Source organism: Aythya fuligula, chromosome 4, assembly GCF_009819795.1.
Source record: "Aythya fuligula isolate bAytFul2 chromosome 4, bAytFul2.pri, whole genome shotgun sequence".
In the NCBI taxonomy this organism is placed as follows: Eukaryota; Metazoa; Chordata; class Aves; order Anseriformes; family Anatidae; genus Aythya; species Aythya fuligula.
In genome coordinates, this window is record NC_045562.1 from 43,352,022 (window position 1) to 43,370,863 (window position 18,842).

The window sequence follows — 18,842 nt, forward strand, 5'->3', positions numbered from 1 at the left end:
GCCCCCTACGCACGAGCTCGCATACATACACCTAGCCAGTGGAAAAGAAAAAAGGTTACTCATTAATCCATTCTACAAAGCTTTCCAAACTGAAATGGGTGGGTTTTACATCTCCAGCAAGGAGCAATATATAGGTAGACATGCAGCATACCTGAGCATAGCTGAAGCTCAAGCATTCATCTTGGATAGCACAACTTTGCTTCTAACACATTTTAAAACAGAACTCAGCACTATGGAGAGGATGATTATTTTCTGTATGCTCTTCTTCTGTTCCAGTATGGTTCTGACTGCAACTCCACAAAAAGCAATGAAATACAAACAGCTTCTAAAGACAATTGATCAGTTAAAAGATGTAGTGAAAGATAAGGTAAGCAAACTATTTGTCCTAATACTGAAATTATTTTCAAGCATTAGGTACTGCTTAGAATGTAACTTTTGAGGGATACTACTGCAATGTTAAACTTTTCTAACTTAGATTTGTTTTTCATTGTAGGATGCTGAATTGCCGCATACACCAGAAAACCCTGTGGTGAGCCTGCTTTAACATTTCCTTTTAATTATATCAAATTTATTTTGTATTGGTTAATTCCACTGACAAATGGCAGATGTCTTCTTTTTAATATCTCTGACCTAGAACTCTTGATGCAAGCTAGTTTGAAAACACTTTGATAAAAGTTTCTTATTCCTGGGTTTTTAATGTCAGAAGTGTTTATATTATGCAATCTTTATTAGTAGGTTACTACACTCTGTGTATTCTAGAACACCCACAGATTCCAATTTGTGCATATTCCTTTTATTCACTGCTAAGAGCAGGGGATTCAAACAAGACCTACATGACTAGCAATGCTCTTGGGGACGCAGTTTTGGGGAGAGGAAGCGCCTCCAGCTACCATGAGCTCCAACCACATTGGTATTATCGCTGCATGGAGCCTAAAGGGAGCCCCCTTTCCCTCCCACCATAAAACCGTATTGCATAGTGCTTCCTTGCATGCAGTCCCAATGGCTGCTGTGAGACTGCTTGTGGGCAAGGGTTGTGCTATCATGTAGAACAGGAGAAAAAGTGCATTCTGCAAGTATTCTCTTTACATTATGACTAGTTAAAAGAACAACAACAGGTCTTCATAGATCCCTTTTTGTACACATTATTTACTTAGACATTTTTTAACGGTGATATTTGGTGTAACCCAAAGCTAGGAACTTCTTGGTAAGTTACATTAGAGTCATAGAAAGTGTGTTTATGCCTAACAGTGGCAGGATACAGGATTTACAGCAACATTAAATACTAAAACCAATTAGAAACTAAATGCATTCTGCCTTCTTTTGGTAATCCCAAACATGCAATGAAGGTCCAACACTAGCCACAGCTAGTGTAATACTTCTCCTGTTATCTGCTGTCTTAGGGCACTGACAATGACTTCAGCAAGCAAGCAATTTTGATGGACATATAAAAGTATTCAGTACGTGTAGTCATTAAAAAAACAACTCGCAGAGTATAAAGCTATTTATGCAGGGCTTTACACTTTCGTGTAAAATAATAACAAGAAGAAAGGAAAAAAACTCACCTCATTTCACACAGGTTTCATTAGCCTCCTCCAAGGGTTTACAGTTGGGCACGTTTTTTACTTGCCAAAAGCAGAAGCATGACCAAAAAGATTGCTAGAAACAACTCATTGCTAGAAACAACTGCAATGCAAAAATGTAATGCACCCTAGCTAAATGCTGTTTTTTTTTCATTAACACTCTTTCTAACTTGTAGTGTCAAAGTGAAAAAGAATCAGATAATTAGCTGTCATTTCACTGCAGAGTTTGCTACTACCTCCGAAACAAGCAAATAGAGCCAGTGACTAATCGCTTCATCAGTGTTTTTTTTTTCTCTCACTCAAAAAACATGGTCACCTCAGGAAGGAAGACAACAATTCATTTGCAGCTTAGGGCTTTACAGGCTGCCTCTGGGAGGTCCTGAGTACCTTCATCAGAAAATATAGGAGATAACAAATTCAGGTATTTGGAAGGTACTCAGTGTGACAGAGGTTTGATCTCTGATGAAAAGCTAACAGTAGGAATTACCAGCAATCATATTAATAAAGTTTTCATTCTGCGGGGCAAAATTTGCATTTGCTGAGTTGTCCAAATGCTTATCTATGAGTTGTTGTGTGCCAAAGTAGCACTCATAACTAGGTAACTGGGTACAATTACACCTGAACATACAAAGCTGTATTTAACAAAAAGTCTTTCATGTAACTGTATTTCAAATATCAAAATATTGTTTATATGGCAAGCTGCTTATGCCAGATTTGAATGTAGCCTTGAATATGCAGGAAGACGGCTACCTTTTATAACATCCAACATTTAGTGGTTTATCACTATTTGTTTTGACTTCCTTGATCTTTCTGTGTGTGGACTGATAGCCCCACTTCAAACCCACAGCACTTCCCTGTACACTCAAGTGTGAAATTATCAGAAAATACATTAGGAGGTGTGAATAAAACAGGAGAAAACATGCTGAGGTCGAGAAATTAGTCTTGAGACTGAACTGGTTCAAGACAGGAGGGAGAATACGATCTGCTGCTGGTGACAGCTCTGGCAGCTGAAGCCACTGGCACAATGCTCTAACCCTGCTGGTTGCTGGTTCAGGAAGTGCAGGCTTTTCAGGGTACGCTGTACAGTTCAGAGTCTCGCGCAGAGCCTTTCTGCAAATCCTCCCTGACAGCTATTTTGCATGTTTACCTAGCGCCCCTCAGACATCACCAGCAGCCCGTGTTTTGAATGCCTCTTCATCAAAGTGCTTAATCCATTGCAAGGCAAACAAAATGCAATCCTTGTGGCCCTCTGACTGTCGGCCTGCTTACAGTTAACTGTTAACTCAGCAAAAGAGAAAAAAAAAAGCAGCATATATGAGAAATGCTGGTTTCTCAGCTCATCACGGATGAGGCACAAAATGTTTTCAGTTTCAGCTGGAAAATCGATCTCTTTTAGAGAGTGTTGTTTTTTTTCCAGTAAGCAAGTCTGGTTACGGTAAGAAACCTGAAACAAACATAAATGTCTGGTTTTTAATAAAAATAAAATATATAAATATATATAATATATATATATAACCAGTATAAGACGTTTCTATTAACATTTGCTATAGGCAACATAAACGGAGGTTGCCTTGTCCTTGCAAGTGAACTGCTGTGGTATCAGCAAACCAGATGAGACCTAGCTTTGGTAGCAGTTGGTATGCAAAACAAAGATGATGTCTTTGGAGCCTTTCTAACATACACAATCAGCATTTCTAAAAGTTTCTTTCTTTGGAAAATGGAAAACATGTTAGAAATTGGCTTCAGTAAACACTGCTTTTCTTTCTCTATTGACAATAGGTTGGTTTTGGTGGTATTTTCCACAGTTGTGTGCCCAGCGAGGAAAATAGCCACTGCACAGGAAAGGAAGTTCTGGAAAGCTTGTAGTCTGTTAGCACAATACAAATTAATATGCAACTGCACCATGAAAGCAAAAAGGCAGTTGCTCTAATTCCAGATAACTAGCAGCAACAAAAGAATTACACCACTGTCATACAGCACACCAAGTGAGGGCTTCTTTTCAAGTTAGACACAGATGATGCTTACTGGCCTTGACTCAGGTTTAACATGGCTCTGAATTCCCTGCAATTTGGCAAGACAATTTGAGCTAGGAGCCTGGCTCCTTGTCTTCTCTCTCATCCTCACTCTCTCTTTTCTCTTCAGTAAAATTACTCACTAATTTCAGCGCTTCCATGTCCCATGCTATCAAGGGAGAATATTTGAGTAGCATTTTAAATCATGCAGTTCTATGTCAATTCTAATTAGTAAGTAGATAATATGAGAAATGGCACAAAAAGAGGAAAAAGGAAGTCTATTCTCAGATGTACTACTGAGGAACAACCCTGAGAGAGATTAGGAATATTTTAAAAAGAAAATATTCATGCCTATGCTTGTGAAAATCTGCTGCGTATGATGGGATCTACTCTTCAGTAGCACCTTCTTTTAATTATTGTAATGATCAAAATTCAAAGGGCAATTTTAGGCATTTATATGATGAGGAAATACTTGAGCAATTACCAAAGAACAGGCAGATCAAAGGTCAGTGATCTCTTATATTTCTAAAAGTAATTTAAAACAATAAAAGGACTGTTGAATCTTCTCAATCAATACTTTGCATAATTAAATTTTGTGCATAAATCACAACGTAACACATGTGGAAAAAATGCTGCAACATTCATTTTAAAATTATTCCTTGTGTTCTTGCCCATAGGACGAGTGCCTGTTCACAGCTGTGACCTGCTTCCAGAAGGGCATACTGAAATTGCAGCCAAAGAACAGCCAAGTAAATTCTACGTTCATCAAAACAGTTAACATCTTGAAAAGACCCATTCTCAAAGACTCTGGAAAGGTAGGATTTCCTGACAATGCTCATAATCATGACCATTGTTCCTTACTTTCTGTAACAAATACTACCTACAGCAGTGAAACTGTAAAAGCCAAGCTTGTTAGAAAAACAGATCAGTCTTTTATTACTTTGGAAATTAGAAATATCCATTTTTCTGCACTTCCAAGAGAGACACTCACTCTGTTCCTATCAGTCAGTTGTGTCTATGCACTTTAATAATGGCAACCATGTGATGTGCATGACAAAAGGATTGGGATTACTGCAAAAAAATGTGAATGAAAGGTGCAGTTATTATTTTCTTTCCCTTTATGAAATAGCCTGTCTCTCAGCTCTTCCATTTGTAAAAGGCTTTGGTTACAAAGAATACTGCTTGATCAGTAGGAAATCTTTAAATATTATGTATGACTATGATGAGCTCTTTAGAAGTGGAATGATTTTTTTTTTTTATTTCAGCAGTGTGAGTCTACATGTGAATCTTACGAGAAAAAAACCCCCAAAGAGTTTTTGCAGAGCTTCTCAAAGTTGATGAAAAAGGTAACAATCAGAGTTGACTCCTTCTGTTTTTTGATGTTTTGTAAACAAGAACCGATGTCTGTATTTTCCATTATTCCTAACATTGTGTTGTTTTCACAGCTTTTCAAGGATTAATACAGGACACATGAGACCTGAAGGCTACAGAAAATCTACTATTTAAGGCAGACACTATACTATTTAAGACAACGTGAAAAATGTAAATATTTTCCATTGCTACTGTGCTGTGCTGTGTGTGTGTGGTAAGTGAAAGCTTCTCCCCAATATTAAGGAGGCTTATTTGGATGGCTATTCATAAGACAGATGCTATTTTAAAAGTGATCTGAGCCTCACCTTACGGTGAAAATTACATTGTAATTTCACAAAAATAGGTTCGCGTAAGGGACTTAACTATAACCTTATGCTAAACCAGATATACACGAGATGGCTGCTATTCTATTTTTGCATTCATCTCAAACGTACATCATACAGAAGCGTCTGAAACTTTTTAAAGAAAACAAAACAAAACAAAAAATGATCAGAGGCTTTGAAGCCTCAAGAAGTACTTACTTTGATTGATTTCCTTATTTAAAACAATACCACACACACAACTTATTTGTAAGTTCATAGATTGTATCTTAGTTAACTAGAGAAAAATACCCTGTATTTAACTCTCACAGAACTACTGGAAAAACATTTACAGATAATACAGTATGGTCTGGGTCTGACCTGTTTCCATGTTGAAGTCAATGGCACATTTGCCATGGGTTTCAACTTGTTAACCCAGAATCTCAAAGCGGGGATGCAGAATTTTGGGTGGAAAAATACATCTCTGGAGATGGAATTCCACCTAGGCTCCTTCAATTTAACAGGCTAAATGCAGCAGGGGCATGACTGGCTGGATGGCTGGCCACTGCAAGAGAACCAACAAACACAGTAACTGATGATTATTCAGAACAAAGCAGCCCAAAAGCATATTGCTCTTTCTCAGAATATTTTACACTTACATTCATGCACCAGAACACTATTCCTTCTGTTTACTCTTGATTCTTTTTAGTGGTTTTAAATTGCCTTTTTCTTTTTTTTTTTTTTTTTTTAAACTGTCAAGTTTTTGTTATGTGGAAAGTTCAGTTTGCACTTCATCATTTTGAACATTGCTGTGGAAGTTTGGCCAGAGCTAGCACTGAATTATTACTATTTTTAAATAAACGCAATTATCACAGCCCTTAAAATTATTTCTTAGTACATTAATTATAAACGACAATATTCTGCTTGCAATGACTCTGTACCTTGAGACTCTTCCAGCTGAGAAGTAGCTGTTAAGTTACCTCCCAAAAAGGTATTAGCCCCACAAGAAACTGCTCTTGGAAGGGAGTGTAAAGCCTTCCAGTTAAAATTAACCTTTCATCAAACTTTCTCATTACTTAGTAGAAATGTGGTATAGAGAGGAAACTGGAAAACTACATTAAGTGTTATGATGGAAAATTGCAAGCTTAGTTACCTCCAAAAATAATGAGGTACTAATAAAAACATTTCCATTCCTACAAATGTTAGCCTAAAGGAAAAGTAATACAAAAAGCTTTTTTTTTGCCTCCACATTTTCACTGTCCTGAAACGTGCATCTCTTCAAAAACATATGTTGAGAGGAAGGAGGAGGATCTCAGGGCAAGAGTGAACAAAGTTTCCACAGTGAATTCTTTTTTTGCCTTGCATCTCCTTGTTTCTGGCTGATGACAATTCTGATCCAGCATGCCTGTTATATTTTTGTTTCAAAAACCAAAAAATGTTTTTCTTCTGAGTAATGTTCTATCATATCTCAGTATTTCCACATTACAGCATGAGAATTAATATTCTAAAACTGAACTGCCACTTGGAATTAAGCTACTCAGTTTAAATGGTGTCCTGTACCCTTTTATCTCTGTTTCTCTGACCTTATTATGTATAACATCCCTTAATGACCAACTGGTAAGCAATATGCAAAGCTGCTGCTCTTACTGCAATGGCATTTAGAGAAGTAGAGAAAGTTAGGAAAAAATTAAATTTCTGATTTGGATCAGAAACAGAGGAAAATATTGGAGAGAGGAGTTGAATATGTTTTTTGTTGTTGGCTAGAAAGCCAACAAATAAAATAGCACTTCTCATTCACTTCATGGGAGGTATTTATGGAAGGACCTTTATTTTTGTACAACGTATATAGCATGTATTTTTATTTGTAAATGTTTTTCCCAGTAATTCGCAACGTGCATTCAAACCAATATTCTAAAAAAGCCTGTCAGAATTCTTGTCATGCAAGTGGAATTAGCATGCCCTGTCACAAATTGTACGTGACATATTTCTAAGTAATCATTACAAAGCATTGAGAAGCAGCATTTGTACCCAGGACAGACAACTTATTAGAGAAAAGCCTTTAAAATTGCCTTACCAGAATATCATAAGCTAATTAGTTACTCCTGCCTACACTGAAACAATTGTTGGGTTTTTGTACACAAGGCAGCACGCAATGATGTAAGTAATGTAGCTACTTCTGTTTAGTGACTTGCTCCACTGTTTTTAATCTTGGAACTTATCACACCAAGAGGTTAAAGGTTGCTTGGTGTTGTTTATTTTTAATTATTAAACTCATTTCTAAATTAAGACCATTTCCTATACCTGTAGAACAACTTAATCACAATGCTATTCATATGACTGAAAAAAAAAATAGGGAGGAGCTGTAACGAATGTAACTTAGAGAGTTGATTGTCCCAAGATGTTGGAGAGAACCATATTTACTGGATAATTCAGTCCACATATGTATTGGGAAAAATTAATCACAACATTATCATTGTTGATCTTAGTTAATGCCACTTCTGCCAAGCATTAGCACAATCGCTCTGGAAATCTCTGTACACTTAGAATACACTTAGATTTGCATGATGTTGAGGTCTTCTATTAATTCTTTGATTTGTCAAAGCTATGAAAGATTGAGCGTATTATTCAGGGGTGTGCTATAAGAATCCCAAATGAGGAATGTGAGATCCGTGAAGGACAGATCAGTCTTCAGTACCACGTTATTTTGTGCAACACTGGTCTCTGGTGGAACTGAAGATGCCCCAGGAGGAACCCACGATGTCGGAAGGACTGGTTATCACAATTTCAGACCTGCAACAATCTTGATGTATTTTTACTTGTAAGATGAACTCTCTTTGTACTAACTGCACTCTTTGCAGAAACGGTGTATGTTTCTTTAGCTGAGTACATAGAGTAAGTCCTAAAAGCTCATTACCTCCCAGGGAGGTTTAATAATGTATTTATGATTTTGATCATAAGTGTCCTTTGCAGGCACTTCAATATGTGTTTTAGCATGGTATATACAATTCTGTGTAATATTTACTTTTCCTGAGAAGATTTTTTATTTTTATACTAATTGTCTCATTTAATTTAATTATTTATTGCATTTTGTGAATGGAATTTTCATACTAAAGACTATGTGGTCTGATTTATTTATATGCCTGTGATATTAAATAATTTTAGCTAATAAGATTTTCTCTTGTTCTTTTTCTTTTTTTTTTTTTTTTTTTTTTTTTTTAAGAATAAAAAAAAAAGCTTCTAGCCATTCCTACCCTCACAATGAGTCATAAAACCCCTCAGTGAACTTTTTTAGCCTACTCCGTCATATATGTTGCCAGCTCAGATCAAGGACACGATATACAAAGCTTTTCTTCCCTTGAAAGTAATGAGTATGTGACAGTCCACAAGACAAGGCATTTTTACTACCCATTACATGTGGAGTGAAGTCTCCTCTACTACAGGGTACCTTCCAGGGGAGCGTGGTGGTCAACCCACAACCCTGCATATGCCCGTATAGCTTAAATTTTGTTGACTACATCAAGTTCTGATTACACACTTAGTACTGTCAGAACAGCCACGCTTTCAATACACCAAGTAAACGTTACCTTAATTTACTGATTTAAAAGTAACGAGAAATTGTTCTATACAATGGTGAAGAAAGGGATGCTATTTTTTTTTTTTTGTGCCCATCTCTCATTTTTTAAACATTGCCTTTTCAGACTTAATAAAGTCCTTCAGGCAAATTCACAGCACGTTCAATCACTTCACTGAGATTTCCTTAGACTGACATGAACAAAAACCCAGTAACTTCATGTTTTGAGTCTACACAATTCAAATACCTCATTTGCCTGATTAAAAAGTGAAACATCTCAAAGCACAATGCCAGAAGAAACCCAGTCTGTTTTGCACTGTTCTCTCTCCTCTCCCTAACTTTTCTCTTGCTTTGAAATGTACATTCTTCCTTTCCCACTCCAATTTGATATGTTGAAGTTCCCCAAGAAATTAGCATTTTCTGCTATTATACTTTTTAAGGATAGCTATAGTTCATCTTTTATAAAAAGGCTTTTCCCTCTAAAATGTAACAGAAATGCATTTTGGTCCAACAATAAAGCAGAACACTCTAACAAAAACAAAGACCAAGTCAAACAGATCTTTTCTTCATGGAAAAAAAAATGTTCAAAAACAAACAAGAAAAGAAAGCATCATAAAACTTCACATTTGAACTGATCAAGGATAGAAGTAGATATTCAGGACAATGCTGCTATGATGCGTCTCCTGAAGCCAGCCAGTTCTGCTCCTCCCAGAAGATATTTTCCTCTCACAAAAGAGCCAGCAGACTGACTCCCAAGGTGCTGCATTAGCTAGTTGTGTCCTGCTGGCTCCTAAACTACTCGGTGGTGGCAGGTACCTGAATTTGAAGCCCAAATCACCCTGTAGAAGTCTTTGAAGGGAAAATGCGAAAGGATTGGGTCTAATCCAAGCAATTGCTCCTATCTTTCCATACAAGAAAACAGTGGGAGTCAGATATCCTGGTATTCACCCCAAGTCAGCTGCAAGTCAAATCTGAGTCATCTGAGTCAAATATGCATATATCCTCTTATTTCCAGGTATAACATGACATTTTGAATATATAGAATTCTTACTTACATAGATTTCTTACTTGCATGTCTCAGTATTTTCTTCTACAGCTATAATAACATTAAAAAATATGGTAAAGAAAACATTTGGAGTAGACATTTCATAGAATCATAGAATAACCCAAGTCAGAAGGGACCCACAATTATCATCCAAGTCCAACTCCTGGCTCCACAGAAGACTACCTAAAAATCAAACCATGTTTCGGAGAGCCTTGCCCAAAGGCTTCTTGAACTCTACCAGGCTCAGTGCCATGACCACGTCCCTGGGGAACCTGTCCCAGTGCCCGACCACCGTCTGGGTGCAGACCCTTTCCCTAACCCCCAGCCTGACCCTCCCCTGTCCCAGCTGCTGACTCATATTCAACTTGCTGTCAAGCAGGACCTACAGAACCCTTTCCATGGGGCCGCTCTCCAGCCTCTCATCCCCCAGGCTATACGTGTATCTAGAATTGTCATGTCCCAGGTGCAGAATCCGGCACTTGCTCAGCTCACCATACAGCTAGTCTTGAAGGCCTCCCTAATCATAAGGAAGTCAACAGCTCCTCCTAATGCAGCATTATCTGCAAACTTTGTTAGTATGCGTTCAAGTCCTGTGTTCAGATCATTTATAAAAACACTGAAGAGAACTGGCCACAAAGTGGAGTCCTGGGGAACCCCAGCAGTGACTGGTTGCCAGCCTGATGTAACCCCATTTACTATAACCCTTTGAGCCTGATTTGTCAGCCAAAAGTTCACACAGCATATTATGATTTTATCTAGCTATATGTCAAACATGTTGTCCAGAAGGAAACTGTAGGAAACAGTATTGAAAGCTTTGCTAAAATCCAGAAAGATCACATCTACCAGTTTCTCTTGGTCAATGAGATGGGTGACCTTGTCATAAAAGGAAATTAACTTTATTAAACAGGACTTTCGCCTTGTGAACCTATGTTAGCTATGACCAATGACTGCATCATCTTTCAAATGTTTCTCATTAACTTCCAGAATAACCTTCTCCATAATTTTACCAGGCACTGAAATGAGACTGACAGGCCTGGAATTACCAAGGCCTTCTTTCATACCCTTCTTGAAAACTGGGACAAGATGTGTCCCAGTCAAACGGGACCTCTCCAGATTCCCAAAACAATGGGCATCTGCTCTGCAACAGAGTACAAAAGAGCCTCCAAAATCAAAGACAATCATACTAACACTAGAATAACTCAACTATTTAATCCCGCTGAGAAGTCTAGGCACAATTTTGCCCGTATTGACCCAGATATCTGTGCATTGACACTGCTGTCAGAGCCTTCTTTCAGATTAAGAACATCTCAAATACGGCAGTTTGTACTGTACAGACATGCTATACACTTTCTCTCAGCAGGTTTTGTTTGTTTCAGACATCCCCACAGGCATATTGTCCCAATGGCTGTCGGGTAGGAGCAACAAAGCAAGACTGTCCTATAATGGTCTTGCTTTTCACTTGTGCTGGTGATATATATTATAAAAGGAACAAAGTTTAAAGAGAACATCTACTCAAACATCTTTTTTTTTTTTTTTTTTTTTTTTCTCCCAACTAATAAACTGAATTGCTGTACTGCCACCTGTTGATAATTTTATGGAAATTCAGAACAGTTCTACATAACAAATACATGTAGATGAGCTGAAAGACTCATTCTCCTGGCAGTATGCTTTGTTGTACACTACAGAGAAAATTATTTTCTTCACTTCCCATTTTATTTACCCCATTTCTGCTGACACAGCTGAAGACTTCCCAGTATCCTTTTCTTGTCCAATTACATTACTTTTGTAAGACCATGAAGTACACGTTTAAAAATACCAGAGTGAACGCAACCAAAAAATTACTCAAAACAAGTTTCTATTTTCTAGGCTTCAGAGATGTTAAAAACACCAAAGATCAGGCATTACTCCACTCATGCTGGATGATTTGTTTATTTATGATGGAAGCTTTCTTTCTCAGCAGCTACTTGCAGGGTGGTCTGTGGGCAGTAGCATTCCCAGATAAAAGGAAACATCAGAGACAATAATCTGTCCAAATGAATGAATACCTCCAAAACTTTTTTTCTGGAGCAACACTGATCACAATAAAGATTTGTATGCTATGGCAAGAGAACACCAAGTCCTCAAAACTCATTGCTGGTACCAACTTACCAGCAGGTAACAGTTTACACATACATTCATAATTAACTGAGATCATCTAGAACATCCGTATCTCTGAATTTTCTGTACATTGAGTTTAAGACTATTCTCCTAAATTAGGAACTTAAGAAGGTTAGCAGGGAATATTCTCACTGTTCTTATCACTGTCATTGGAAGGGAGTAAGATTCCTACTTCTGAATGGACATAAATGCCAAATATTAATCATATCCTGCCTTTATGCAATTTGCCATCCTTATGTCCAGCAGCCTCCCCTGTGATTCTTCAATCACAGCAGTGTAAGGGAGATGTTGTTGGCACAACCCCTGAATGCTTGTTACATCAACAACCGGTTTGGGGATTTGGGAATACCATTTCAGACAATGAACTGTCTTGAACTGTCTTTCAGACAATGAACTGTCTTGACTCCACGACAGTCATCTCTTCAGTCAATCCTTTGTGCTCACCGTAAGCAACTTTGGTACCTCACTGCAAATTTCCACTATTTCCACTGCAGTTTGTAACCGTCAGCAGCAAACTGTGTAACCACATAGCAAACAATAGGAAACGTGATAAAGCACTACTCAAGGTATCTTGAGTCACATCACATTACTCCTAGATGCCAAAAGCTGTATTCTGATCACATGACATGCAGACTGACAGATTGACAAGAAACTTGAAGAGATCGAAAGCAAGCACTGGTTTCAAATCACAAGAGAAATTACATGGACATCTTAAATGTTCTTACAAGGAATACAGAGAAGTTGCAATTTTTCTCTGAATATTTATCATGTGCAAAATTTATCAGTGCTAAGTTACAAGATAGTAGAAAAACTCACCTTGCAGAGGCTTGGCCTGTGCTATGATCTGTTCAGTCCAGACTTGCATGGTCCTGCTGAGCAGAAGCATCTTCGACAGCTTCCAGCCATCTCATGAGGCACTCTCTCCACTCAGCTTAGCACACGAACACTGGCACAGAAAGGCCTAACAGCTTTCTTTGTATAGCTACCCTTCTTCAATCGCTATCAAGTCCTTCCTCTGAGGAGAGGTGCAGGAGCTGGCACTAAGTGCATGACCTGTGAGCAATCCTGTTGACATGCTGACCACATGTTTGTTGTGACACAGGTCCCAAGGCACCCACTGCACATGGTGGTCTCTCAGGTCGCCTTTACAGCACTAACTCCATTCATACCAACAAGAGGTGTGGAGATGGCAGGCAGGGCATCTGTCCTCTGCAGAGATCACCACCACCCAGCCAGAGACGGCTCTGCCACAGTTCCACTGACCTCTCACCAGCCACTAGGTCAGATGAACTGGGGGCAGGACTTCTGAGTAGTTGTGGAGGAGGACCAGACTTCAGCACTACCTTAGGAGAGAGAACATGGGTCATTAATCAGATAGTTTGATCCACTCTCTAGCACTGCTTGTGACCACAACATGTGACCCTAGTCAGCTCCCAGAAGACAGGTTTTGGACTTCTTTTGACCAGGACTCAAACTTCCTTCTGGAAAAAGGATGTGCAGGGCACAATTTGCATGAAAACCAGGTCTCCCTCTTCCATTTCCAAGCCCTGCAGATTCTCCCACACACAATGTGCCAGCCTGCAAAGAGTGCACTGATGCTGACTCACTACTATCTCAATGGAGTCCTTTCTGACTGGCACTTCTTCACCATTGACCCACAAGATACTACTTAAAACCTCTGATTTACCTTTTTTTTTTTTTTTTTTTTTTTTTTTTTTTTTGTAGAAGCCCTTCACATGCAAATGCACTGTCTGATGGAGCAAGCACATCCTTTGGAGCCATGGAGGTAGCTTTCCTAGCTGAGCTTCTGCTGTGCCAACCTCACTTCCATACACAGGCAGCTGAGACCAACTTGATTTTCCACAGGATGAGAGGCAGCCCTTGCACACATGTACACTTAGCACCCCCGGCTGCAGTCCCCCTTCACACACCTCCAGATGCAGAGTACTGAATGCACTTCTCCCTCACCTTTCTATTTACAGACAGGTGAAGTTACGGACCTCAGCCAGGGTCCAGGCATGTTGCAGGGCCTCCCTCCTGGCCTTGGCCAAGCAGTCCATCACAGGCAGCACCACAAAACCCTGATTACCGTAAAAAATATTTTTGTTCCTCACCAGCCATATCCCAAGCAGTCTATACATGAATAAATTTAAGATGTCTCACATCTATGAGGAGTCAGTATTATTTGAGTGTTCTACTCCATACCCAACATCACCCTCCTTATTTTTACATTTCTTATTATATCTCACATTTATGTACTTTTCACTAGTATCCCCTTCACTTCTTCCACTTTTTGGTCCTGTGAGCACTTGGTTTTCCATAAGTCTGCTTCTCTACGCTTCCTCCACACTTTGGCATGGGACATTCTCTTCGTTTCTTCTCTAAACACAACAGAATCCATGAGCTAAAACTACGGAAAGGCAAAAACATAATTAATACATAGGATGTCCCATAATGTTTCCCCAGACTTAATTTTCTGCTCAGACTTTTTGATCCAGATATGCTTTCTTTCTACTTAGTAATCTTCAATAGACTTCTAATGCACCACCAGGCTTCCTTTTGAATATAGGAACTTCTCTGAATTTACAGCACAGCGTGGCGTAAGTTCCACACAATGCTTAAGTCACTGTACATGAGCCTTTGATTTCATCTTGGCTGCTACTAGCTTTATTTTAGACTCTCCCATTTCCTCTACTGGGAAAGATAACGTATAAAGGCTTGTTATCTACTCATGCTCTGACACACACAGACCAGACCTTTAGGATACTCCCCTTTCAGGTGTTTGTACCCTGTGACAAATCCCAGCCTATTTGACTGCTCCGTTTATGGAAGCTTTTCCTTAGTTTTGATCATAGTTGTTGATCTCCCACCGTTTTCCAGGTCTGGTATACACATTTTTGTATTACAATCTGGACAAAACACACAGATAAATTGAAAAAATAAATAACTGAATCATTTCTGGTTAGAAGGAACCTCTTAAGATCATGTAATCCAACCCTCCAGAAACAGGGTCAGGTAGAGCAGGCTGCCTAGGATGATGTCCAGTCATGCTCTGAGTACCTCAGACAACCTGAGGCAGTATTTGACCACCTTCAGAGTAAGGGAGGCTTTCCTTGTCTTCAGATAGTTTCATTAACTGCCCATTGCTTCCTAGCCCGTCACCAGGCACTACTGAGAAGAGTCTGGATCCATCTTCTTTGTTCCCTTCGGTCAGGTGTATGTACACAGTGGTAAGGTTCGCCTGAGCTTTCTCTTTTCAAGGCCAACAGTCCCAGATCTCATCCGTACAGAAGATGCTCCAGTCCTTTACCCATCTTTGTAGCCCTTCACTGGACTCTCACCAGTAGCTCCATGTCTCTGGTACCAGGGAGCCTAGAACTGGACATGGCACTGCAGCTGTGGCCTCTCCAGCACCAGGCAGACAGGAACAACCGCCCCCCTTGACCTGCTGGCAACTCTCTTTGTAATGCGGCCTGGGACACCAAGTGCCTTCTTTGTCATGAGGATGCATTGCTTGCTCAAATGCAGTAAGCACAGTCATGTTTTCTGTCCTGTTCTTTGTTATTTTCTCAATTTCTAATATTTAAACTTGCTTTTCCAGCTGCTCCTGAGCCATGGGCTGAATGTTTCATGCAAGTATCCAGTTACCTGCACGTTTCATTCATGTGTGGTTATGTGCAGCTCAGAGCCTGCTGTTTTATATGGGAAGCAGGGATCTCTCCTGCACAGATACATTCACATGACTTTATGTCATTCAACACTGAATTTCATCAGTCCTTTGTCCAGTAAATTTTGCAAGGTCTTTCCAGAATTTCTTATGATCTGCCTTTGTCCTCAGTACCCTATAACAAGTGAACTTTCCCAGGGTTATCTCTCTTACAAGAATTGCCTTACATTTAGTTTCATCTTCTGTTTGCTACCTTTTAACCAAACAGCTTGCCCTGTAATGATCTTCCTTTCAAGCCCTAGAATGATTACCTTTCAGGAGATACTTTTGTCAGTTTTGGCAATCCAAGTGACTAGGGCAGCCAAAACACCTTTAGCCATATGACTTAATTCCATCAAAGATTTCCAATGGATTTTTAAGGCAGGATTTTCCTTTCCAAAAGCCACAGTTACTCTTCTGAAGCAGATTACATTTACTCAGGTACTCACTAATTCATTTTTTTTCTTGTAACATCTGCTAGTTTTCCCAGTTTCCTAGATTCCCTGTGGAAGCTCTTTTAAACACTGGCTTCCCATTTGTCGCCATCCAATTTTCACAGATCATGGCAGCTTGAAGTGTGAGGTTATATACCCTGCTTAGCAATTCAGCTATTTTGGAACTCCTGGGTGAATACTGTTGGTGGCCTGCTATTGTTTCTTTTAAAACTCTGTCCCATAGACACTTTTTAGCCACTTTGGTTTCAAAGAGATCTTTTGATGATTACCTCATGAAGAAAATTGCCAACATTCTCGCTTTATTCCAAAGTGAACCTTTTGGCTTCTTCTACACAAGTAATGAACTAGCTTGCCTTTGACAGTTCTCATCTTCTTTTATCAGTCTTTTTGTATTTGATCATTATCTTACAAAGTCTTGGAACATTTCTTTCTCCCAATATATGTAAAAAAAAGATTCAGTATTAGTTTTTGCTAGATGTTTTCTCTCTCTCTCTTTTATTTATTTATTTATTTTTTTTCCCTGGGGGGGACACCTGTTATTTATTTTTTTTTTTCACATTACTTCTTCCATTTTATCATCTTTTATTTTTTTCTTCATTGAAAGATGTCAACAGCCTTCCTTGCCACGCCAGTTAGCCTCATTAGCTTCTCCTTCTCTTTTCCCTTTTTAAGACACAGAACACATCAGTGCTGTGTTCACAGTAGGTTGTTATACAGTTAGTGAAGGGGAACACCATATCAGGATTTCCCTTTTAGCTTCTTTGCAAAGAGCTTTCTCATTTCTATGTCACTCTACCTTTTGAAGATGAGCTTATTCTTAAACCTCTCTCTATACTGTTTCACATCCCTTCTCCATGCCAATCATTGATTCTCCATCTCATTTCATTCTTCTTGTTTTCCACATTTGTTCTCCACCTCCAACTCACTTTGTTCCTTCTGTTATACTTTCTCCAGTTTACTCCTTGGATTACACTTTCTCCACTTTCTTCCTTCTGTTATGATTCCTCTACTTTCCTTTTTGTTTTCAAGGATTTTCAGACATTTACACCACATGTAGTGCTAAACATAATGAGCTGTACAATTTTATTAAAATGGAGAAACAGTTCAACGTAACTTTAAAAGGGTCGGTAGACATTAGTGTTAAACTCCTTATTTATTTCAACTGCAAATTCAGAGAAAATAAAAATAAGCTTGGCCATGAATTCACAGCAGACTCTCTAGGCTGAGCAGCACTGGATCATACACAGGAGACCCTCTCTACAATGACATTAGAAGCATTTTCATTTTTAAGCCACAGAAGGAAGGAGACCACTTACAAAACAGATGTAACAGAAGACTTGGGGTGTTTCATATCAAGCTTATCACAAAAGATCACACAAATGCATTAACACTATGAGGATGCAGCCTTCTCCATCCATCCTTAAAACCTTAAATCAAATATAGATAGAATTAATGAAAAAGCAGACAAGGATGGAGCTGGTTTACAGTAAGACAGGGGCTGAATGGAGGACGGTATCTACAAGGAGCAGAACACAGAAAAACGTGAAGTTGGTACATCAAAACTAACATTTCATCAAATCACAAAGCAACTCCAAGTTTATGACTGCCTGGATATGTGGTAAGTAAACACGAATGCAAAGACCAAATCACGGCACAAGAGGGCAGCAGGCAACTGAAAACGGGAAACAGCCCTCCCTGCCTTCCAAATTTTATTTTATTTCATTTTTAATTTAATCTCTCTAACTTCCCAAATGTAGGGAAATAATATTCAGAAAGACAATTTTACTGGGAAGAGCAACAATGCTCCCATTTCTGATAAATAATTAATGATTGAAAGTTACAAAGTTGGTTTTTTTCAATACAAACGAAGATACTTTAGGATACAGGTACCTCCTTCTTATGAGGAAAATCTAACATTTACCTGCAAAAGCCTGAACTCAGTGAAATAGATCTGATCAGCCCCGAAGATAATTTTCTTGGGTTAAGAGGACAATGCCTACACAGAAAATATTAACTGCAATAGGCTAAAAACAAGGAAGAATATGAGTAAAACAACAGAAAACATTATTTTTTGCATTAGGTATTTATAAAGCACATTGTCATTGTGTTTGAGGACATCATAAATAATGAATCTGATTGGTATTATTGTTGTTCCCTATTTTACAAACAGGGAAATAATGCAGGCACAAAGCCGTTAGACGGCCTTCCCAAAGCCTTGTATGCACTCTGTATCAGAAACATACAGTAAAGCCAGCTGAGGCTAATGAATCCAGCACTGTGCCTTTGCCAGGTAGGTAAGAAGACACAATAAGCATGACACCGATTATCCACATTCCTCCTAAAGACTCGTGTAGTATCCCATGAATACTTTTCACACGGGGATGAGATACTGTGTTCAGACAACCTGCACTTGGTAAAGGCAAAGCCAATATTAAATTCAGGTGGAATACGTTGTATCCATATGGAAATAAGCTGGAATTTTCTACAGCTTTGCTCCCTCTGACATCTATTATCTCTCTTTTCAAGACTGCTTAATAAGTGCAGCATATAAAGACACCAGTAAACATGTCAACAAAGGAAAAAACATCTGGCTTAACTGCTGCTATATTGAAAGCAACATCAAGAAAACTAAAGGCAATCTGCCTG

The 18,842-nt window shown here is 38.8% G+C and overlaps 1 protein-coding gene across 1 annotated transcript; it reads left to right on the forward strand.

Annotated features, from left to right (window-relative positions):
• Nucleotides 1–232: 232 nt before the first annotated feature.
• On the forward strand, nt 233–10,772 carry IL21 (interleukin 21). Its single transcript, XM_032186307.1, has 5 exons — nt 233–367; nt 494–529; nt 4,270–4,407; nt 4,858–4,938; nt 10,638–10,772. The coding sequence occupies exons 1-5, from the start codon at nt 233–235 to the stop codon at nt 10,770–10,772; spliced, it is 525 nt and encodes a 174-aa protein (XP_032042198.1).
• The last annotated feature ends 8,070 nt before the right edge of the window (nt 10,773–18,842 follow it).

Coding starts and splice junctions, on each gene's coding strand:
- IL21 (XM_032186307.1), top strand. CDS start 233: ATGGAGAGGATGATTATTTTCTGTATGCTCTTCTTCTGTTCCAGTATG. Junction 530..4,269: donor ATACACCAGAAAACCCTGTG/GTGAGCCTGCTT, acceptor TCTTGCCCATAG/GACGAGTGCCTGTTCACAGC. Junction 4,408..4,857: donor TTCTCAAAGACTCTGGAAAG/GTAGGATTTCCT, acceptor TTTTTATTTCAG/CAGTGTGAGTCTACATGTGA.